Source organism: Catharus ustulatus, chromosome Z (assembly GCF_009819885.2).
Source record: "Catharus ustulatus isolate bCatUst1 chromosome Z, bCatUst1.pri.v2, whole genome shotgun sequence".
Taxonomy (NCBI): domain Eukaryota; kingdom Metazoa; phylum Chordata; class Aves; order Passeriformes; family Turdidae; genus Catharus; species Catharus ustulatus.
Window position 1 is genome coordinate 9,121,875 of NC_046262.2, and position 17,385 is coordinate 9,139,259.

General features: G+C 42.9%; 1 protein-coding gene across 8 annotated transcripts in view; it reads left to right on the top strand.

Moving 5' to 3' along the window:
- UNC13B (unc-13 homolog B) overlaps positions 1–17,385 on the top strand; it is a 205,960-nt gene that overhangs the window by 21,582 nt on the left and 166,993 nt on the right. For all 8 annotated transcript variants that reach the window (XM_033085072.1, XM_033085076.1, XM_033085073.1 and 5 more), the window contains exons 2-5: positions 4,356–4,385; positions 7,174–7,273; positions 11,075–11,192; positions 12,010–12,133. In XM_033085072.1, the coding sequence (XP_032940963.1) occupies positions 4,356–4,385; positions 7,174–7,273; positions 11,075–11,192; positions 12,010–12,133 (372 nt within the window). The remainder of the gene's footprint in view (positions 1–4,355; positions 4,386–7,173; positions 7,274–11,074; positions 11,193–12,009; positions 12,134–17,385) is intronic.

Sequence of the window (17,385 nt, forward strand, 5' to 3'; positions counted from 1 at the left end):
TTGTTAAAAGTGCCAGTCTTGAGCCACTTGCCAGCCTGTCGTGAATTTTATCAAAAACTTCCAAGGAGTGAGTAGGAGGTGTTGATTTTCTGGCTCTGCAATGTGGTTTGTGCGTGCTATAGCTGTTGGTGCAGGGTTCAGGCAGCAAAATTGTTTCCAAAGGCTGAGTGATAGGAAGTGACGGGCAGGAGCATTGCCTAACAATTGCATCCCTCACAGGAGGGTTCCCCTCGCTTCTGCATGCCTGCTGGAGGGCGCATGGGTGTGAATTTGGTGTGTTGACTTAGTCTTGGGTAGTATCAGCAGCTTGCTGTGGTCTCTTATTTCTGTTGTTTAAGCAACCTTTGCACCTAGTGCTGCATGTCACTGTACAGTGAAGTCTGACCACCTGGAAAAGGTGGGAAAAGCAGAGTGAAATGGAAATATGTATTGATTCTGCTGTTCAGCTAGGGAAAGTTATGGTAGAAGTTAGAGTGCTCTCAAAAATACATTAATGCTGCATTTGTGTTTCACAGGGAGGAGGAAGCTATTTATCAAGTAGCTGATCAGGAAAATGCATTTTCAATGCTCTGCTTTCAGCATTGCATTTCTTTTTAAAAGTGGTAATTAAAACTGCGCCCTTCCATTCTTCCAATTTCTCCCACAGCCCCTGCATGGCACTTTATTGTCCCCTGTGAAGGGATGTAGATTTTGTTCTAGTGTGAGGAGTGACCGGGTGGTAAGTCATGTGCTGATTTAGTTGGACTGTAATCTTTTGGCCATCTGCTCAGGCACTCCCTGTGTTGCATTCCTCTCCTTTGCAAGCAGGTGTTAAAGATGATCTGGGATGTGCAGGTGTCCAGAACACTTGGGCTGCCTTTAACTGAATATGACCATGTGCCTGCTTAGGAGGTTTGAGCAGAGTGTTTTCTGAGCCTTGCAGTAATTTGACATGCTTAATTTTAATTATCTCACTGGTGTATGTAGCACCTGCTCAGGAAAAAAAAAATCATTCAGACTGTTTGAAAAATATGTGGATAACAAGGTTTTCTCCTTAGAACTGAGCTTAAGAGTACTCTGGTGTATGGTCTGCTATTGTTTTTTCATCCTCCCACAATGATTCTGAACATTTTTTTTAAATTTCTGATTTCTGGCTTGTGTTTTCATTTCCTAGTCTTTAGGAGTTTGTCTGATCCTCCAGTCCTTTGAAAGCGATAACTGTAGAACATCTGGAAGAAAAAAATCTCTGGATGAATTTAATGTTTACATCAAGTGTCTGCTTTCTAATAACTCCATGGAACAGCTGTATCTCTGATATGATTGAGTCTTTCTTGGAGATTAAATGGATCTTTGTGTGCATGGACAGCAGGTACATCTCTTTCATGAAGTGCTAGCACATGGCAGTGCAAAGCACTAGGTCTTACCTTCCTTTCTAGTTGTCTGTCATTTTCATTCCCTCCTTGGTGCCCTGCTCGTCCTGTGCAGTGGCATAGGATCAGCATAGTTTGATATTTGTGTCTGAATGGATGGACTTCCAGCTGCCCATGTGCTTAGAGAAGCCATTTGAAACTGAACAGAATTTGACATCTCCAGCTGGTTTAAAAATGTTCCTTCCCCAGAGACCAGGAGTACTGTGGGATAACTGGGAGTGTGTCAGGAAACACCTGATCTAGACCATTAGCTTATGTTATGTTTAGGATTTTGCTTTGTGGCAATGCAGGAACAGCTGTACCTGTAGAACCTGGTGTTGCTGTGTGCTCTAGAGAACCGTTTCATTTTGTGATACAGGTTTTGTATTATAAAAAAGAGATTTTATATTATAAAAATGAGATTTTATATTATAAAAATGTACTGTTACACATGGCTTGCTTTCATGCTGTATTACGTAACAATAACTTTTCAGCCTTCACTGTAATGCTGAGTAATTAATGTATCAGGTTTCCATAGAGCTTCAGAACTCAACTTTGAGTCCTTCCTTGAGATCTTGGCATAGAGGAGATCTAACCAGAGAGAAGGGGTGGGTGTGGATACAGAAGTTTCCTTAGCAGTGTTTCTTTGGAAAGCTGTGGTCGTTTGTGGCATGGTGCATGGCGTTCAGGTGCAGTGCCTCTGACCTGCAAATTCCCAAATTCCCTGGCCTGACAAACTGGCTGGGCCTTAGCGGCCCATTCCAGCTCGGAGCTCCCAGAAATTCAAACTCTCATATGGGGAATCTTGCACTCTCTCAGACAGTCCTGGGAGATGTTCTGGCAGCCGCACCTTTGCAATGCTTTCTGCACACCCCTATGAAGTGCTTTCCCCTGGGACTAACAAAATAAAAGCACATCCAAGTCCCTTTCCCATGGAAAGTGACTCTTTGGAACTTTTTGGACATGCTACACAGGTTTGCATATAAAGCAAAAGAATCACTGGTGAGATGAGACTCCCAGGTTTGTGATTCAGCTCTTAGAAGTTTTATTTCTGCAGCTAAAGGTGTCATTTATTTAATGCACTTCGTCTAGAGGCATGGTGCTCATTCCTGGGAGTTGCTAAGGATTCCATTTTTGTCATGTGTGTCTGTAGCAGGCTTGTGATCTTTGTTTAGTCTGGCTGCTTCCTCGCGATGTCCCTGGGACAGCTCTTGGTGAGGCCCTACACAGGCATCCATCCCCCTCAGCTGCAGGGTTTGCTGCCTTTCATCAAAGCAACCTCTGAATATTTAGAGCAGTCCACAGACGGCAGCTCTCTTAGTTTGCGTATTGCCACTGCACAGGCTGCATCTCTGTGCTCAGGAGCCAGTCGCCCACTCCAGTGGCTTTTTTAGCACATAATACCAAATTTCTACACTGGGGTTACTTCTGCTTCCCTGCTAACAGTAGTGGAGCTTGTTACAAACAGGGAGAGGCCAGCTGGAGCTTCCTCTGTGACCCCTGCCTGCCTTTGCCTTTTTTCCCCCAAGCACACGCACTTGTTTCTTTGTCTCCTGCCTCTTGCAAAGGAGGGGAGCAGGGGGGTTCAGAGATAAGCTGGTGCCTGCCCACTCCAGGGCAGTATTTAATGAAATGTCTGCTTTTGTGTGGTATGCAAAGGAACCTAGAAAGTGAGGAGATTGTCCTGCATATTTCTCAGAGGTTAAACAGTCTGATTTGGAGATTTAAAGGAGTCTGTACCTTCAGTTGAGAGCACTGGGCACACTATTGTGTGTTGCTTGCACCTTTAGGTTCAGCATCAGGAATGCTTCATGCTTTCTGGGAGAAAATGAACCAATTTATTTTGGACCTAAAGGCTTGTGGTCCTTGTCAGTCTAGGTGAAAGCTGCAGCCCTTTTAACAGTAACAGTTCATAATGTACCTGGTGCAGCACTTTTCTTCATGCAGGGCATCTACCTGGACTGTAAATGCTCACAAAGGAGAATTTCTCAAATAGCAAGACTGTCATAACACTCTGTTGCAGCTCTGAGTGTAATGATGTCAGGACATTTTAAAACAAAAGTTGTTTTAATTTTTTAATGTTTCTTTTTGGAACTTTTATCTTGAAATGTGGACACTGTGAGCCTCTAATAAGTATTGGCAGCTGTTTTCTGGAGGAAATTTCACTGCACCAGCTTCTTAGTGTTGGTTTTCCACTGAGAAAACTAGCTGAATCCTAGAGATGTCTTCTCTTAGTGCTTACACTTAGCAATTCTAGTGAGGATATGAGCTTGCAAAAGGGAAATGTAAACAAAATCTCCCCTAGGTAGACATGGACCTTCTCCATCTGGTGAGATAAGAGCCAATACTGTTTTATGTTTTAACAATTCTATTTTTATATATAAATACTATCCTGGAATTAAATTAACAGAGTAAAGCTTGTAAAAATGACATTTGAGTTTACACTGGTGTTTGTTTGGCTTATTTGATTTAATTGACAATGTCATAGTATAGAGCTACTTACTGAGCTGCTGTTTGGGGTTGATTATTTTCAATTTGTAGTCTTCTATACAATGTTAGGAGAATTTATTTGTTTATAAAGAAATGTTTATTTCTTCTAGAGTGTTTGTAAGTAACTTTGTAAGTGAGGTGGTATGAAATGCTAACTTGCTAAGCAGCAGTAACTTCTGGTTGCAAAGAACTGATGTTGAGATTGCTTTGCCTTAGACATATCACACTGCCTTCCAAACATTCAGCCTGTGATTGTTTTTTTAGATGCATCACTTCAGAGAGGTGCCATGGAGTACAAAGGAGTTTTTATCTCCAGATCTGTTTAACCGAGTGTGAATTTTCAGCTACAAAGACTGTGCAGGAGATGTTGTCCGGTTAATATGATGCACTGTGATGCTTTAACTCAAAGAAAACTGTAGCAGGATAAAAATCACTGACAGTCTCTTATTTTGTTCTTTTCCTTTTTTCTCTTTACAGTAAAGAAAGCTAAACTCCATGGACCACCAGGTAAGTCATGATCTACTGCTTGTTTGCTCTCTCACTGCTGTTCATGCTACTCCCTCCAGTTTTGCTCCACCTCATCTTAGCTCCTTCATGTTCTCCTTAGGAGTGACCTAATCTGCTTTGAGAATCCAGCCAGTTTGAATTACTAAAAAGCTTGAGGCTGTGACTGGTGTCACAGTGCTAAGAAACCTCTATTTGCTCAATCTGACCTGAACAGGTGACGAATGAGGAAATGTGTTCCTTTACTGTCACCCTTTCCCACCCACCTGGCCCTTTAATCTCATCCTGCCTCTGTCCCTGCTCAAAACAGGGTCTGAAAATGTCCACTAAGCAGAACTGGTGTGTGAGTCTGTGGATTTAGTGCCTTCTCAGTCCTGACTGGGATTGCTGGATGGAACTGCAGAAGTGAATCATTCTCTTATATGGCAGTCCATAATGGCTGTTCTTGGAATTAAAATCCCATCCTCTAGGTTTTGTGTCTGCATAATAAAACAAAAACAAACAGCTAGTGACACCCAGAATGTACAGTCTGGGCAACTTCTTTTTGCTGTGGTTCAGAAGCTGGCAAGGAATCCCTTAGCAAACAAATGGGTTTATCAGTTAAAATTTGATGTACAGTTTACAAGAGAATAAGAACTTACATAACATGCTTATAAATAAAAAATTCTAGAATAACAACTGTTTAAGTGTTTAGATCTGAAGCTGTTGCACAGCTGTATTCATAACTACTTGTTCATCTTAATTCTTTGGATATAGCTGTCCTCAGATTATGGCAGAAAACTTTGTTAAGGATTTGGAAAGGACCTAAAGAATCATTTAGTTCCATGCCATGGGCAGAGACACCTTCCACTAGACCAGGTTGTGCAGTGCCTTTTGTAACCTGGCCTCAACCTGGCCAGGATTGGGCATCTACAACTTCCTTGATGTCTCAACACCTTCACAATAAAGAATTTCTTCCTAATATCTAACTGAATTTCCCCTCTTTCAATTTGTATTTATTATTCCTGTCCTATCATCATGGTCCCTGATGAAAAGTCCCTTTCTGGATTCCCTGTAGGCCCCTTCAGATATTGGAAGATTACTATGAAATCTCCACACAACCTTCTCTTTGCCAGGCTGAACAGCCCCAACTTTCTCAGCCTGTTTCATAGGTGAGGGGCTCCCTCTTCTTCAAACCAACTCTGTTTCCTCTCTGCACTTGCTCCAACACTTGCATGTCCTTCTTATTACTGTGTGCAGTAATCCAGGTGGGATATCGTGAGAGCAGAGGGGATGAATTGTCTTCCTCCACCTGCTGCTCATGCTCCTTTGATTGCGTCTGGGGATACGTTTGGCGTTCTGGGCTGTGAGCACTCACTGCTGGCTTATGTTCGCTTACTCACCAACCGACTTCATGCGGTTTGCACAGTCCCACCTTTCCAGCCTGTCCAGGTGCCTCTAGATGGCATCCCTTCTCTCCAGAGCATGACTGCACCACACAGCTAGGTATCATCAGTGAATTTCCTGAGGGTGCCCTCAATCCCACTGTCCCTGTCACTGACAAAGATAATGAACAGTATCAGCCCCAGTTCTGACCTGTGAGGGACACCACTTGTCACTGGTCACCAGATGGACAATGAACCACTTAGGATGTGGCCAGCCAGCCAGTTCTTTGTCCACAGGGTGCTGCATGCAACCAATCCATGGCTCTCTTAAAGATTTAAAGATGAGGATGTTGTGCAAGACAGTGTCAAATGCTTTGCCCAAGTCCAGACTGACAATGCCTGCCCCATCCACCAGTGCTGTAGCCCTGGAAGGTCATCAGATTTGTCAGCCATTATTTCCCCTTTGTAAAGCTATGTTGGCTGTTTTATCTTTGTCTTCCTTGTGAAATTTTGACAGTATTAAAATTGACTTGAGATTGAACACTAGGAATAGATGTAGCAGAACATCAAAGTATGAAAATATGTACACTGATTTCTGGGTACTTAGCATGTCCTGTTCCAGGCTGTTTGAGAGTGATAGGCCTGAGGTGATAACTCCCCTTAAAAGGGAGTTTGTTCATTCTTGGATGCTGATATTCAAACTTTGAATGAGTCTGTGCTTTGCTGCTCTTGGTTTTATTAGCAAAGAGATAGCAGAAACTAGGAAAAAGTTCTTCCAGGATTTTTCTTCAGATTTAAAATGAAAAGTAAACACTTAGCTTGTCAAAGTGAAACACCTTGTTTAGTTGTGAGTGTGTTGTGGTTTTCCTTGGTCAGGTCAGTTTCAGCACATTTATCAATAAATCTGTATTTTTCTCCTTCCCCTGACTGGCCTGCAAAGTTCTTTGTGGACTCATGGGTAGAAAACTGAGTTGGGACTAGGGCAGCAGTTGGGTCACAAGGGAGGAGATGATATTATCAACCTAACCTCTTGCTTGTATGTTTTGCAAGTTTGTTTTTCACACTGCTTGGTATTTATAATGGGTCCTGTGCCTTCAGACTGTCTCCTCCTGTCTGCATTTCAGGAGCAGCATCATACTAAGTGTTTCGTTCTGTAGCATTTTACACTCTTTGTCCCTGTCTTGCTGCAAGTGAACAGTTGTGTGTTTTTGTTCATTTGTGCTTGGATTTCTAAAAAAGCTGTGATTGAAAATTTGATGCAGGTGGAAAACAGCTTGAACATTTGGCTTCTTAAACCCGGTGATATCTTCCCATATGGGCCTTTCATCTGAGGTCTCTCTGAATGCACTGTATGAACTGAAAATGTTGCAGGTCATGTGATGAAAGGGTATGATGATAGAGATAACATTTTGTGTCTCATTTCCCAGATAAATTCAATACATACGTGACCTTGAAAGTGCAAAATGTGAAGAGCACGACGGTGGCCGTGCGAGGTGACCAGCCCTGCTGGGAACAGGATTTTATGTTGTAAGTATGGTGTGCACAGCATGAGGTGCTCATGGTTGAGTCCTTCCACAGCCCTGTGTTCATTCAGAGCTGCTAGTGTGTGTAGGAATTGGAATGTTTGGGTAGGTAAAATGCACAAGCCTGGTGACAACCTAAATAATTTTCTTTCCTGTTGTACACATTGGCCTGTGGTGGAGGATGCATGTTGGGAGATTGTGTCTGCTGGTGCCATGGACTGGCAAGTGCCAGTCAGGTACATAGTGAGAGACCAGGTCTGAAATTGAACTGTGAAGTTACTGTGTGGGTTGTGTCAGGGATTGATGTTGTCCTTGGCCAGTATGGGCACAACTGTGCCTGTAAGCTCAAGATGCACAATCGCTTACAGCATAGATTAGCCAAGGACTAAAGGCTCATAGCTGAGCTTAAAAATGGAGCTCCTGGGCATGGTGTCCGTGGCTGGAGAAGCTGGTCACAGCAATTAAGATGTGGTGTTAGTGCACTCAGGGCCTCTACAAGGTGATCCTGGTTACCTCAGTTGGGAGCTGCTCCATGAACAGCAAAACCAGTAAATTCCAGCTTTTCCAGGGCTTCCAGTACGATTGGCACTTCTGATTTGCTTTGGTTCTCATAGATGTGACATGTAGCCGAGGATTTCCCACTATCTTTTAGAATGGTGGGCTTTTTTTCTGGTGGATAAATTATTTATTGATTGTACTCTATCTGCTTCTGTTTCTATAGCTTTGTAAGGCAAATTAAACTAAATATACTGAGTGGGGGGAAATGATGTTGTATTCATCTTGTGAGGTCAAAGCTAATGCTGCTGTTTCTGAGTGGGTTTGAGGTGGTTACATAGTATCTGTAGTAAGAGACCCCCATGGAATTTTGTGAATATGTTTCCTAATCCAGCAACAGTTTGTTCCTTATCAGCTGAAAGTGGGAGGTTGTTGCCTCAGGCTAAAGTCAAATAGGTCAGTACAGAATTTTCATTATGGCTGTGCTCCCACCTCCCTTGTTTGGTGGTACTCTGCTTTTGGACTAGCCCAAGAGGTGTGTGGTCCTGCACGGAGAGTTTGGAGCCTGTCCTTTGGCATCTGGTGAAACACACACACTCCTGAACACCAGCATCTGCTCGGCTCTCCAGCTCCTGGTCAGACAGAGGCCATGGCTGTCACTGATGTCGAACATTCAAGAGTGGGTAAGGCTAGGACAAGGAATTGAACCTGTCCTCCAAGTCACATGCCCATATCAAACTACTAGCTCTTTCTGCCTGTAATTTGTACTCATCCTGTGGGCTGCAGTTAGCTTTAAACCCAGCCAGCTACAGAGGAGGCTTCTCAGCTGTGATTTAAGAATGCACTTGAATGTGTTGGATGAAGGCTCTCATGGTTGCTCCTCCTCCCTCCCCTCAAGCAGCTCCTGGAGCTGCTCTCTGGTATCAGCTGGGAGCTTAGCTAGCATGCTGTAAGGTCACTGAGACGCTCCATAATTAGTTGCTAGGGAATATGGAAGCAGAATATTAGCTGAACTACCTTGCCATTATTGTCCCTGCTTTAACCAAGCAACTCCACAGTAGTTCTGGTGTCTCCTCATAACAGAAATATTAAATGTGGGAACGAATGTGTTTTGCATGATCTTGTGTACATTAAGTTGTCCTATGGGAAATAGTGCTGGTATTCCAATACTGCTGTTCTCCAGTTTACTCTTTCTGAAGTTGGAAAAGGATTTTGAGCACAGCAGTTTTTCCCCAAGGGGAAGGCTGCTTTTACTGTTTGCACTGTGTTTACCTTTTTCATGAGGCATAGTAGAAGAACAGACCACAAGCAAAAAAATACTTCCTGTATGTGTTTGTTGGTTTTGCTGCCAAACTCCTTGTGAGACAAAGCATAGAATTTGGGGTTCTGGAGTTGTTTAAGGTTTGGCTATTTACCAGACCAGTGGAGCACTTCAGTGTATTCCTTGGGGGCATCTTCGAATTTTGAAGGAGCTTTGAAATAACTACATATTTACTACATATTTGCAGAAACACCTCGAGTAAAAGTGCCCACTGATTAAATTGGTGTTGAAGTTGTGAGAAATGCCTTTATTTAAATCCTGTGTGTGTGTTGAAAGGGAGAGACACCAAATGCCTGTCTCAGCTCTTTTGTTCTTGGAAGCTGTTCTACATCTAACCAGAAGGTGGAGAAAGGGAGACACAAAGGCAATCAAAGCCACTGTACAGAAATTCTTTTTATTTATTATTCTTACCTGGTGGCCTGTCCTTTGGAGATCTCTGTAGGAGCCCATTGGGTATATCATAACCAGTGTCCTGCTCTGACAGTCTATGTTGAAGCAAAGTATGTGGTTTTACCCTGTGACTGAAAATAGAGCATATCTTCCTTCCCTTCCCTTTCTGGCATCACACTGTTCCAGCCAGCAGCCACTCATTCATCATCAGCCTGCAGTCAGATGAATATCAAGCAGGGTGAGGGCAGAGCAGTGCTGGTGCAGGTCTTGGCCGTACTGAGTAACCCTGTCATAACAGAGGATGCTGGTGAATCAATTATGAGATGTTAGCAATAAACTCATGGAAGGCTGTGTAATAGCTCAATTTTGAACTGTTCCAGATTGAGCCATTCAAGTCTGGATGCTCCTAACCTCAATTCCTGTGTCTCAAACAAGAACAGAAGCATTTGGATTTAAAATAGACATTTATATGCTTTACTGTTACTGTAGGGTTTGTCTTGAACCTTGTAAATTTGATATTCTCTTTAGTTGCAAGAAGGAGGCAAAGTTCAAGTGGATGCTTGGATTTGCAGCAATTCTTTCTTATTTTGGCCATGATGGCAGTCTACAGAAATAAGCCAGTAACATGCTTTTAAATTTCCTTTGATAGCTATAATATTGATGTATGTGGGCAGAGGGCAGCAGCACTGACAGTCCAAGATGCCTACTTTTGGGGATTAACAGCTGTAATAAAGGGAAACCTTGAGCTTGAAAAATTATGGGTTATACCCTTTCCTCATGATAAGTGTGAGACAGCTGTAATATCAACAGACAGCCCAGGATTCTTCTCTACTTCATTGTTTTTACCTGTGTCTGGTGTTATGTGTTAGGCTGTTCTGAAGTAGGCATCTTATAAACCAGCATGCAGAAGTGAGGCATAAATGCTGTAAAACATGGAGAAGAAGCAAATTTGAGATGTCTTCTTTTGGTAATGAGAGAAAAGATGTTTGTTAAAACCTTCAAATCAGTACTTGTAAGAACCTGTCACTCAGTGGCATGTGGAAGTAGCTGGTACTGGGGAGGAAGTAGTGCCACACAGTCCTGAGCAATAGGTAGTGCTGCTGATGCAGCTGTGCTGGATGTGGGACTGTTACTTTTGGCTAGGATTACCTCCACTCACAGGTAAGTATTGGCATGTTTGCACCTGCCAGAGTACACTCCTGTCACTGTGCTGCCAAGGGAGATACTCACTTTGTTAGAAATGGGGTACCTGATGACAAGAACAGCTCACCTCTAGGTTTTGGTCCAAGGTACACTTCCTCCTCCTGTGTAAATAGCTGCAGAGATGAGTTCCCTACTGGCAATTCCTGCATGACATAGTTCAGGGTTTTAGTTTGCACTCTTTGTGTAATTAGTATTAAACTGTGGGTTACTAGAAACTGATGTTCCCTGTGAGTATGAGCTGCCTCAACCACACACTTCCAGGAGCTCTCTGTAGCTTGACACAGCTCTGTGGAAATAGTTCACTGGTATAATCATGGTGGTAATTCAGAACATGAAGCAAAATTAGATTGTATTCTGCTTTTTTTCTCATCTGTGCTGCCTTTGCTTTTCTTGCAGTGAGATCAATCGGCTGGACCTGGGCCTAATTGTGGAAGTATGGAACAAAGGACTGATATGGGACACCCTGGTTGGGACCGTGTGGATTGCTCTGAAGGCCATTCACCAATCTGATGAGGTTAAACTGACAGAGAACCTTTATTTGCTCCGGTGTTCATAATTAATGCATTACAGATCTGGCCTGGTACAGGCCAGACTGAGCTCTTCAGCAAAACTTCCACTTGCAAAGTCAGGAAGGCTGAGTGAGCAGAGAGGGCTGTGTCATCACACTGGTTTTGATTTTGTAGTGAGATCACAACTGAGCTTACATAGGGCTCTTTGGTGTCATTTCACTCGTGTGGACTCAACCACTGGGGCCTGATCTGTTAAGGAGCACAAGTGTGTGAAGTCTTAAGGACTGACTGCTTATTGTGATGGTCAAATTCCTATAACTTACTGCTAAAGGCCTCTGTCTTGTCCAGCTGAAAAGGCAGGCCCAGAGCACATCTGCGCTTCTTCTAAGGCTTCTGCCTGTAGTGTTAGGTATACTTTGTGCTATTACTTAGAAGATTATTGGATTTGAACAGGGAGAGAGATTATATTTTCCATAAAAGGAGAAGAGTGGGGATGCCCTGCAGTGTGGCTGTGAGGTCTGGCTAGTGCTCCTCTCACTGTCCAGATACTCCTCTGTCCTGCCTTTGAGGGTCTACCTTTGCAGTTCCACTGAGAAGGCAGCACTTCTTTTTGCTGCTTGCTCTGGTAGATGCCGCTGAGATTTAGAAGAAATCTAGTTTGGAAGAAAAAGCCAGTGTGTGCTGAATGGATGTAATTTGATGTTAAAATAGGGTTAGTAATGTCACAAAGCTCGTTTTGGACTGTTTTAGCAAAAGTGTAGAATTGGTGCATAAACTTCTTCAGACTTGAATGTTTGTTCACCTGTGGGCTTTGATTCACAGGAGGGTCCTGGGGAGTGGTCTACTCTGGAGGCAGAAGTTGTAATGAAACATGATGAAATCTGTGGAACCAAAAACCCAACTCCTCATAAAATTTTGCTGGACACAAGATTTGAATTACCTTTTGGTGAGTTCATTTCCGTAACTTACCCAGGGTGCTGACTGTGGAGAGAAAGTGGGAATAACTGAAGTTTTATAATGAAGTTGTGTTCATTCTCTGTTCAGTCACTGTAGTTCAGTGGAGGTCATGTGGCGGGTATTCTTTTTTTGTTTGGCTTCCTTTTAAGGAGATCTGAGTAGGTATTAAATATTTTTAAGTCCCTGGGTGCTGGAATATTTAGATTAGCAGCAGTTTTTTCTTCTAATAGTGTTTCAGGATTGTGTAGTCACACATTTTCTTCCTGAGCAGGGAGCATTTGCTTCTTTGAATCTAGACAAATTTGGCTCTAGAAGAGGTCAAATGTGTTGTTAGAGCAGTTCTATGGTGAATGCATCCTCTTAGATGTGTGCAGTTCAGTTAATGAAACATTAATGCTTAGTGCTCCTGAACATTATCATTAGCAGAGTATATAAATAACTTAATGTTGTAAGAGCTGCCTTTCTGGCAGTTACTTATGGTTGAAAAATACAGAATATGGAAAAGCAGATAATTGGAGCAAACTGATCTCAGGTAAAGTTGTATGTAATTTTAAAATTTTATTTTACTTAAGCAAACAAAAACAAACCCTAAACCAAATAAACCCCAAAAGTAAGGCCTTAGCCAGAATGCATCCTAGGCGTACATGATTTCTCTCTCCCCCCAATTTCTCTCTCCCCCCAATTTCTCTCTCCCCCCAATTTCTCTCTCCCCCCAATTTCTCTCTCCCCCCAATTTCTCTCTCCCCCCAATTTCTCTCTCCCCCCAATTTCTCTCTCCCCCCAATTTCTCTCTCCCCCCAATTTCTCTCTCCCCCCAATTTCTCTCTCCCCCCAATTTCTCTCTCCCCCCAATTTCTCTTTCCCAAGCTGATACTTGGGATCAAGAACAGAGATGATGTTTTTGGGGTTTGTGCCTTTTTTTTTCACGCACGGAGCACTGAAGTGTTTCAAACACTCAAGTGTTTTGTCATTGCAAGGCTCATCCCTCCCCCTCTGCCTGTTGCATCCTTTTCTGCTGCAAAGCCTTAGTCAGTGTCAGCAATTTGTGGTGTGCTCTAGGCAGGGGCAGAGCATTTGTGCAAGCACTGGCATTTGGTCAGCACCTGTCAGGATTGTCCATCTGTTGTGGGAAGAAGTTAGGACTTCTGTGGGTCTCATACTCTGCTTCCTGGTGCAGGGGAGGATGCAGGTCTTGGCCCTACAGCTGGACAGTCAATACAAATTGTGTTTGGTGCTGTGAGTGCACAGTCTCCTGGATGGTGTACTCCTGGGAGAGCACAGTGTTCTGTAGATGACACTGCTCTTTAACTACAGTCCAGTGTGCAAAGGGGAAGAGGTACCTGACACCTGAGCTGTCCTGACAGCTGTCTGATGTTGGTCAGGAGCCATCCATCTTCTCCTTGGAAATATCCTGGTGTTCCACAGCTGCTGTCCATGGAAAGTTTGTTATTGAAGTTACTTTTTATGCAAGAGGAGGAACAAGCCTGTTTCACCTCACCGAAAATCTTGGTTGTTTGGTACAAGTGTTGAGGCTTCTGGGAGGGACAGAACAAGCACACAAAGCTGAAGCAAGGCTTATAGCCACTACCTTCTCATCTGCATTCATTCTGACATGCTTGTAAACTGTCACTGCTTTAAAAGAAAAATGAAGTTCTGGTGCCTCCATTTGTATTGAGAGTGTCCAAAAAGAGAATTTGCTTTCTTCTGCCATTCATGTTACTGTATTGCATTTTGAGCTATTTTTTTCAACTATAAGAGAACAGACTCCATGCAGATGTGTTGGAACATCTGAATTTTAAAAATCAAAGTATTCCAGGTAATAATGTGTTTTCTCCCTAGTACTATAGTCAGAGGAGTTTTTCTTTGTTTCTTTTGGGATGATTAATATAATTTTAAATTTTTACATTTGGAGAAGTAGATTTCATCCAGAGCAGTAAATAAATTAAAATATTTTGGTGATTTTTCTGTTTTTGACACAATTGATCATTTAAAGCACACCTATTACATTTCTTTGCTTACCATGTCAAATACTGAAATAACAGGGATTCTGCATCATTGTATTGAACAGTTTTTGTTCTAGGGTGTGAAAAGGTGGCTGCGTGTCCAGGATTCCATAATGTCCAGGAAAAAATGGTTGCATGAGTTAGCTCTTCTAAGGCTGCTCTTCCCTAGAAGAGTGCTGCCGTTTTTGCTTTGATCTCCATTCAGTCTGAGGTGCCATAGCAAGGTCAGAAGCAGGTTGAAAAGGAGGAGGCACTAAGGGTGTGTCATACTCCTCTGGAAAGTGGCACCTACCCATGTCACCGACTCCAGTGGATTCTTAGAGCCCTACACATTGAAATTCTTCATCATACCAGTTAGGAACTGCTGCTTTATCCCTACACAGCGAGGTAAATGGATCTCTGATGTGCTGTGGAAGTTCTTAAGTCAGCAGCTGGGCCGTAGAGGCAAGATTTTAATAACAGCAGGTTTGGAGAGACACTTAGGAACATTGTGTATTGTATTTTGTTTCCCACGTGAGATCTCCTAGCTATTGTAGATGCATGAGAACCACAGTGATGTGTGGGCTCATGTACAGCTTGTGCAGCATTTCAGGTTGGGCAAAACACTGCTGCCTGGGATAGCAGCTTTAAAAAACCTGTGTGTTCTCTTGTTTGGCTGTACTTCTGTGCTTTTTCTGTAATTTCTGGCTACTGTCTCATTTAGGTGCACACAACAGTGCAGTACCCCAGGTTATTCAACATATTTTAAATATTTCATTGTATTTAGGTGGGGCTTGAGAAGTTTTTAAGGGTTTGTAAAAGAGAATAAATGAATTTTCAAATCAGAACAGCTGAAGTCCTTGATGTAAAACATGATTGTATATGCAAAGAGATTTAGAAACTGGTTTGTTGTTTGTGCTATATTTATCCCGGATTAGTTTGCTGTTTCTGCTTCCACCTGATACATTCAAGATTCTTCCTTCCTGGTATCTCTTCTGCTGATACTCTGGAGATTGGAAGCTGTGAATGCTGAAAAAAGTGCAAAATGTACTGATGCTGATAGTCATAGTACGTGATGAAGGCAGCTTAGAGATTTTTTTTTTTTCTGTCATATAAATGTTTTCAAGTATTTACCAGGCTTGGAGTTGGGAAGCAGTCATCTCCTAACAAAGGCTGGTAGTAGTTTAGTCTCTGCTTCTGGTGATAGAAGATAAGCTTTTGTGAGGTCATGGAGGAGTTAAACTTTGTCAATGGCCAGATTTGTAATGGGACAAAGAACACTGATAGTGGCCTTTATATGTCCCCTGTGTGTTCCATTGCATGTTCCAGTTGCAGCTGTTGCCTTGTGGTCAGTTAGTGTGACACCAGCACATGCTGTACAGGGCAGGGCAGCTCTGTGGGCCCTTCTGTGTTGAATATCTGCATGATGGACTGCAGTGCTGCGGACCAGGCTGCCATATGATGCTCTCTGCCAGCCCCGTGTTCTGTCTCACAGAAACAGAAAGAATGCAAATCCTCTGCTACGGAAATGTAACAAAGAGTAAGGATGGGAGTTATATTAACCTGTGGGTAAGAAGTGTTTTTGTGCTTGGTAGTCTATTAAAAATGGCAATAAACTGCCTTCTTCATGGCAAGTAGTGATTGTTAGCTGAAACAGGCTGGAGCACTTTCTCCTCTGCTCATATCACTTTCTCTTTGCAACAAGACAGACAAGGGAGGGATACAACTTTCCTTTGGTTGGTTTAGAAAATTTTCTGGTAGGAAGAAGACAATCCTGCAGTTATTGTTTTGATGCAGTGAGTATATGTTGGCAGAGACTTTTCAGGATGCTGCTTTTCAAGTGTAAAATTATTTTGCTTGATAGCAATTTTACTCTGTCCCCCTTTTTTTAGAAGTGCAGTGACTGTGCAAATCCCTCACAGGATGCAGTACTCAAAAATGCTTTTGGCTCCCAAACTGTAGCAGTTTGGTTCTGTGCCAAGCAGTTTCTAGTTCATAATTGGAGTGAAGATGCTTTTAGTGTTCTCAACACTCTCAGGGTGGAAGCTTGCTGATCTGCATCTAACCATGAGGTAGGGTAAATGTGTTTTGTTATTTTAGTGTCTTGGGAACAGAACAGAAAGAAAAACTCAGCTCAGCAAAGTCATTTCAGTGAGAACTTATGAAGATTCCCATACATTGGAAAAGGGAAGAAATTTGGGCTGAGAAGAGGGAAAGCCAGGTGAACACTTGTAGGAAAGTGGGGGGAGAGGGAATATCACTTTTGCTTTCAGCACGTGTTCTCACTCCTGCCAAGATGGGTTTTGCCCCAGCCCAGGACTCGCTACCTTGGAAAAACTCAGAAGGAACAAGGGCCAACAAATGTGAGAAGAAAAGCTTTAGGGCTGAAGTGCCTGGTTGTTGCCAAGAGAGGGACTTCTTGATCTTAAGATCAAGATTTCTTACAGATCTTTAGATCTCTAAGCAGGAATGCCATCATATTTAGCTTCCTGAGGGGTTTGAGTGAAGTGGTCTGTATGGATGTACCATATTCTCCTCTTACTTCCTTCCTCACTCTGACAAGTCACTGTACTGCTGTGTGCCCGTAAGTTAGGGCACTTACTTGCTCTGAGCAGCCTCACCTGGGACCTCCACCTACACCTCTGCGTATGTGCCCAGGAGTCCCACATCAGCTCAACTTGGAGCCTTCAGTCCTAAGTGATGCTCTGGGAGTTGCTCATCCCCCACCCCAGCCATGGCATGGCATGCCTGTGCCTGCTTGTGAACCCTGCAGATTCAAGCCCAGAAAACCAGGAGTTCAGAGAAAATGGGGTTCAGCTTCCAGCTGAGGATGGCAGCAGTTAATGTAGTGGAGTAATTTCCACTGTAGTCAGAAGCTGAGCAGTGATGCAGGAGCTGGCCAGTGGATGTGGCTTGCAAGCAGTCTGTGATCTCTGCTAGGGATTTCCACTTTGTGCATTCCAGAGAAGCAGCTTCAACATAACTGCTGACTGAGGCAAAACACAACAAAAGTTTCCTCAAGAAATCAAAACTTCTATCTCATTGGGATTCCTTTTGAGCAGGTAACTTGACTCAAGGTCATAGGCCAGTTGCTTCATGTTTAAAGTTTGCTGTAGAGTAATTTTACTGATACTGGTATTGATGACAAGAATTTCTCTGAGATCAGGAAGATGTCATTACAGCAGCTGGACAGTAGCTGATTTTTATCTCTGACTTGCATAAGAATCTGTTTCAATAGAAGCAGCAATCCTGCAGTAAA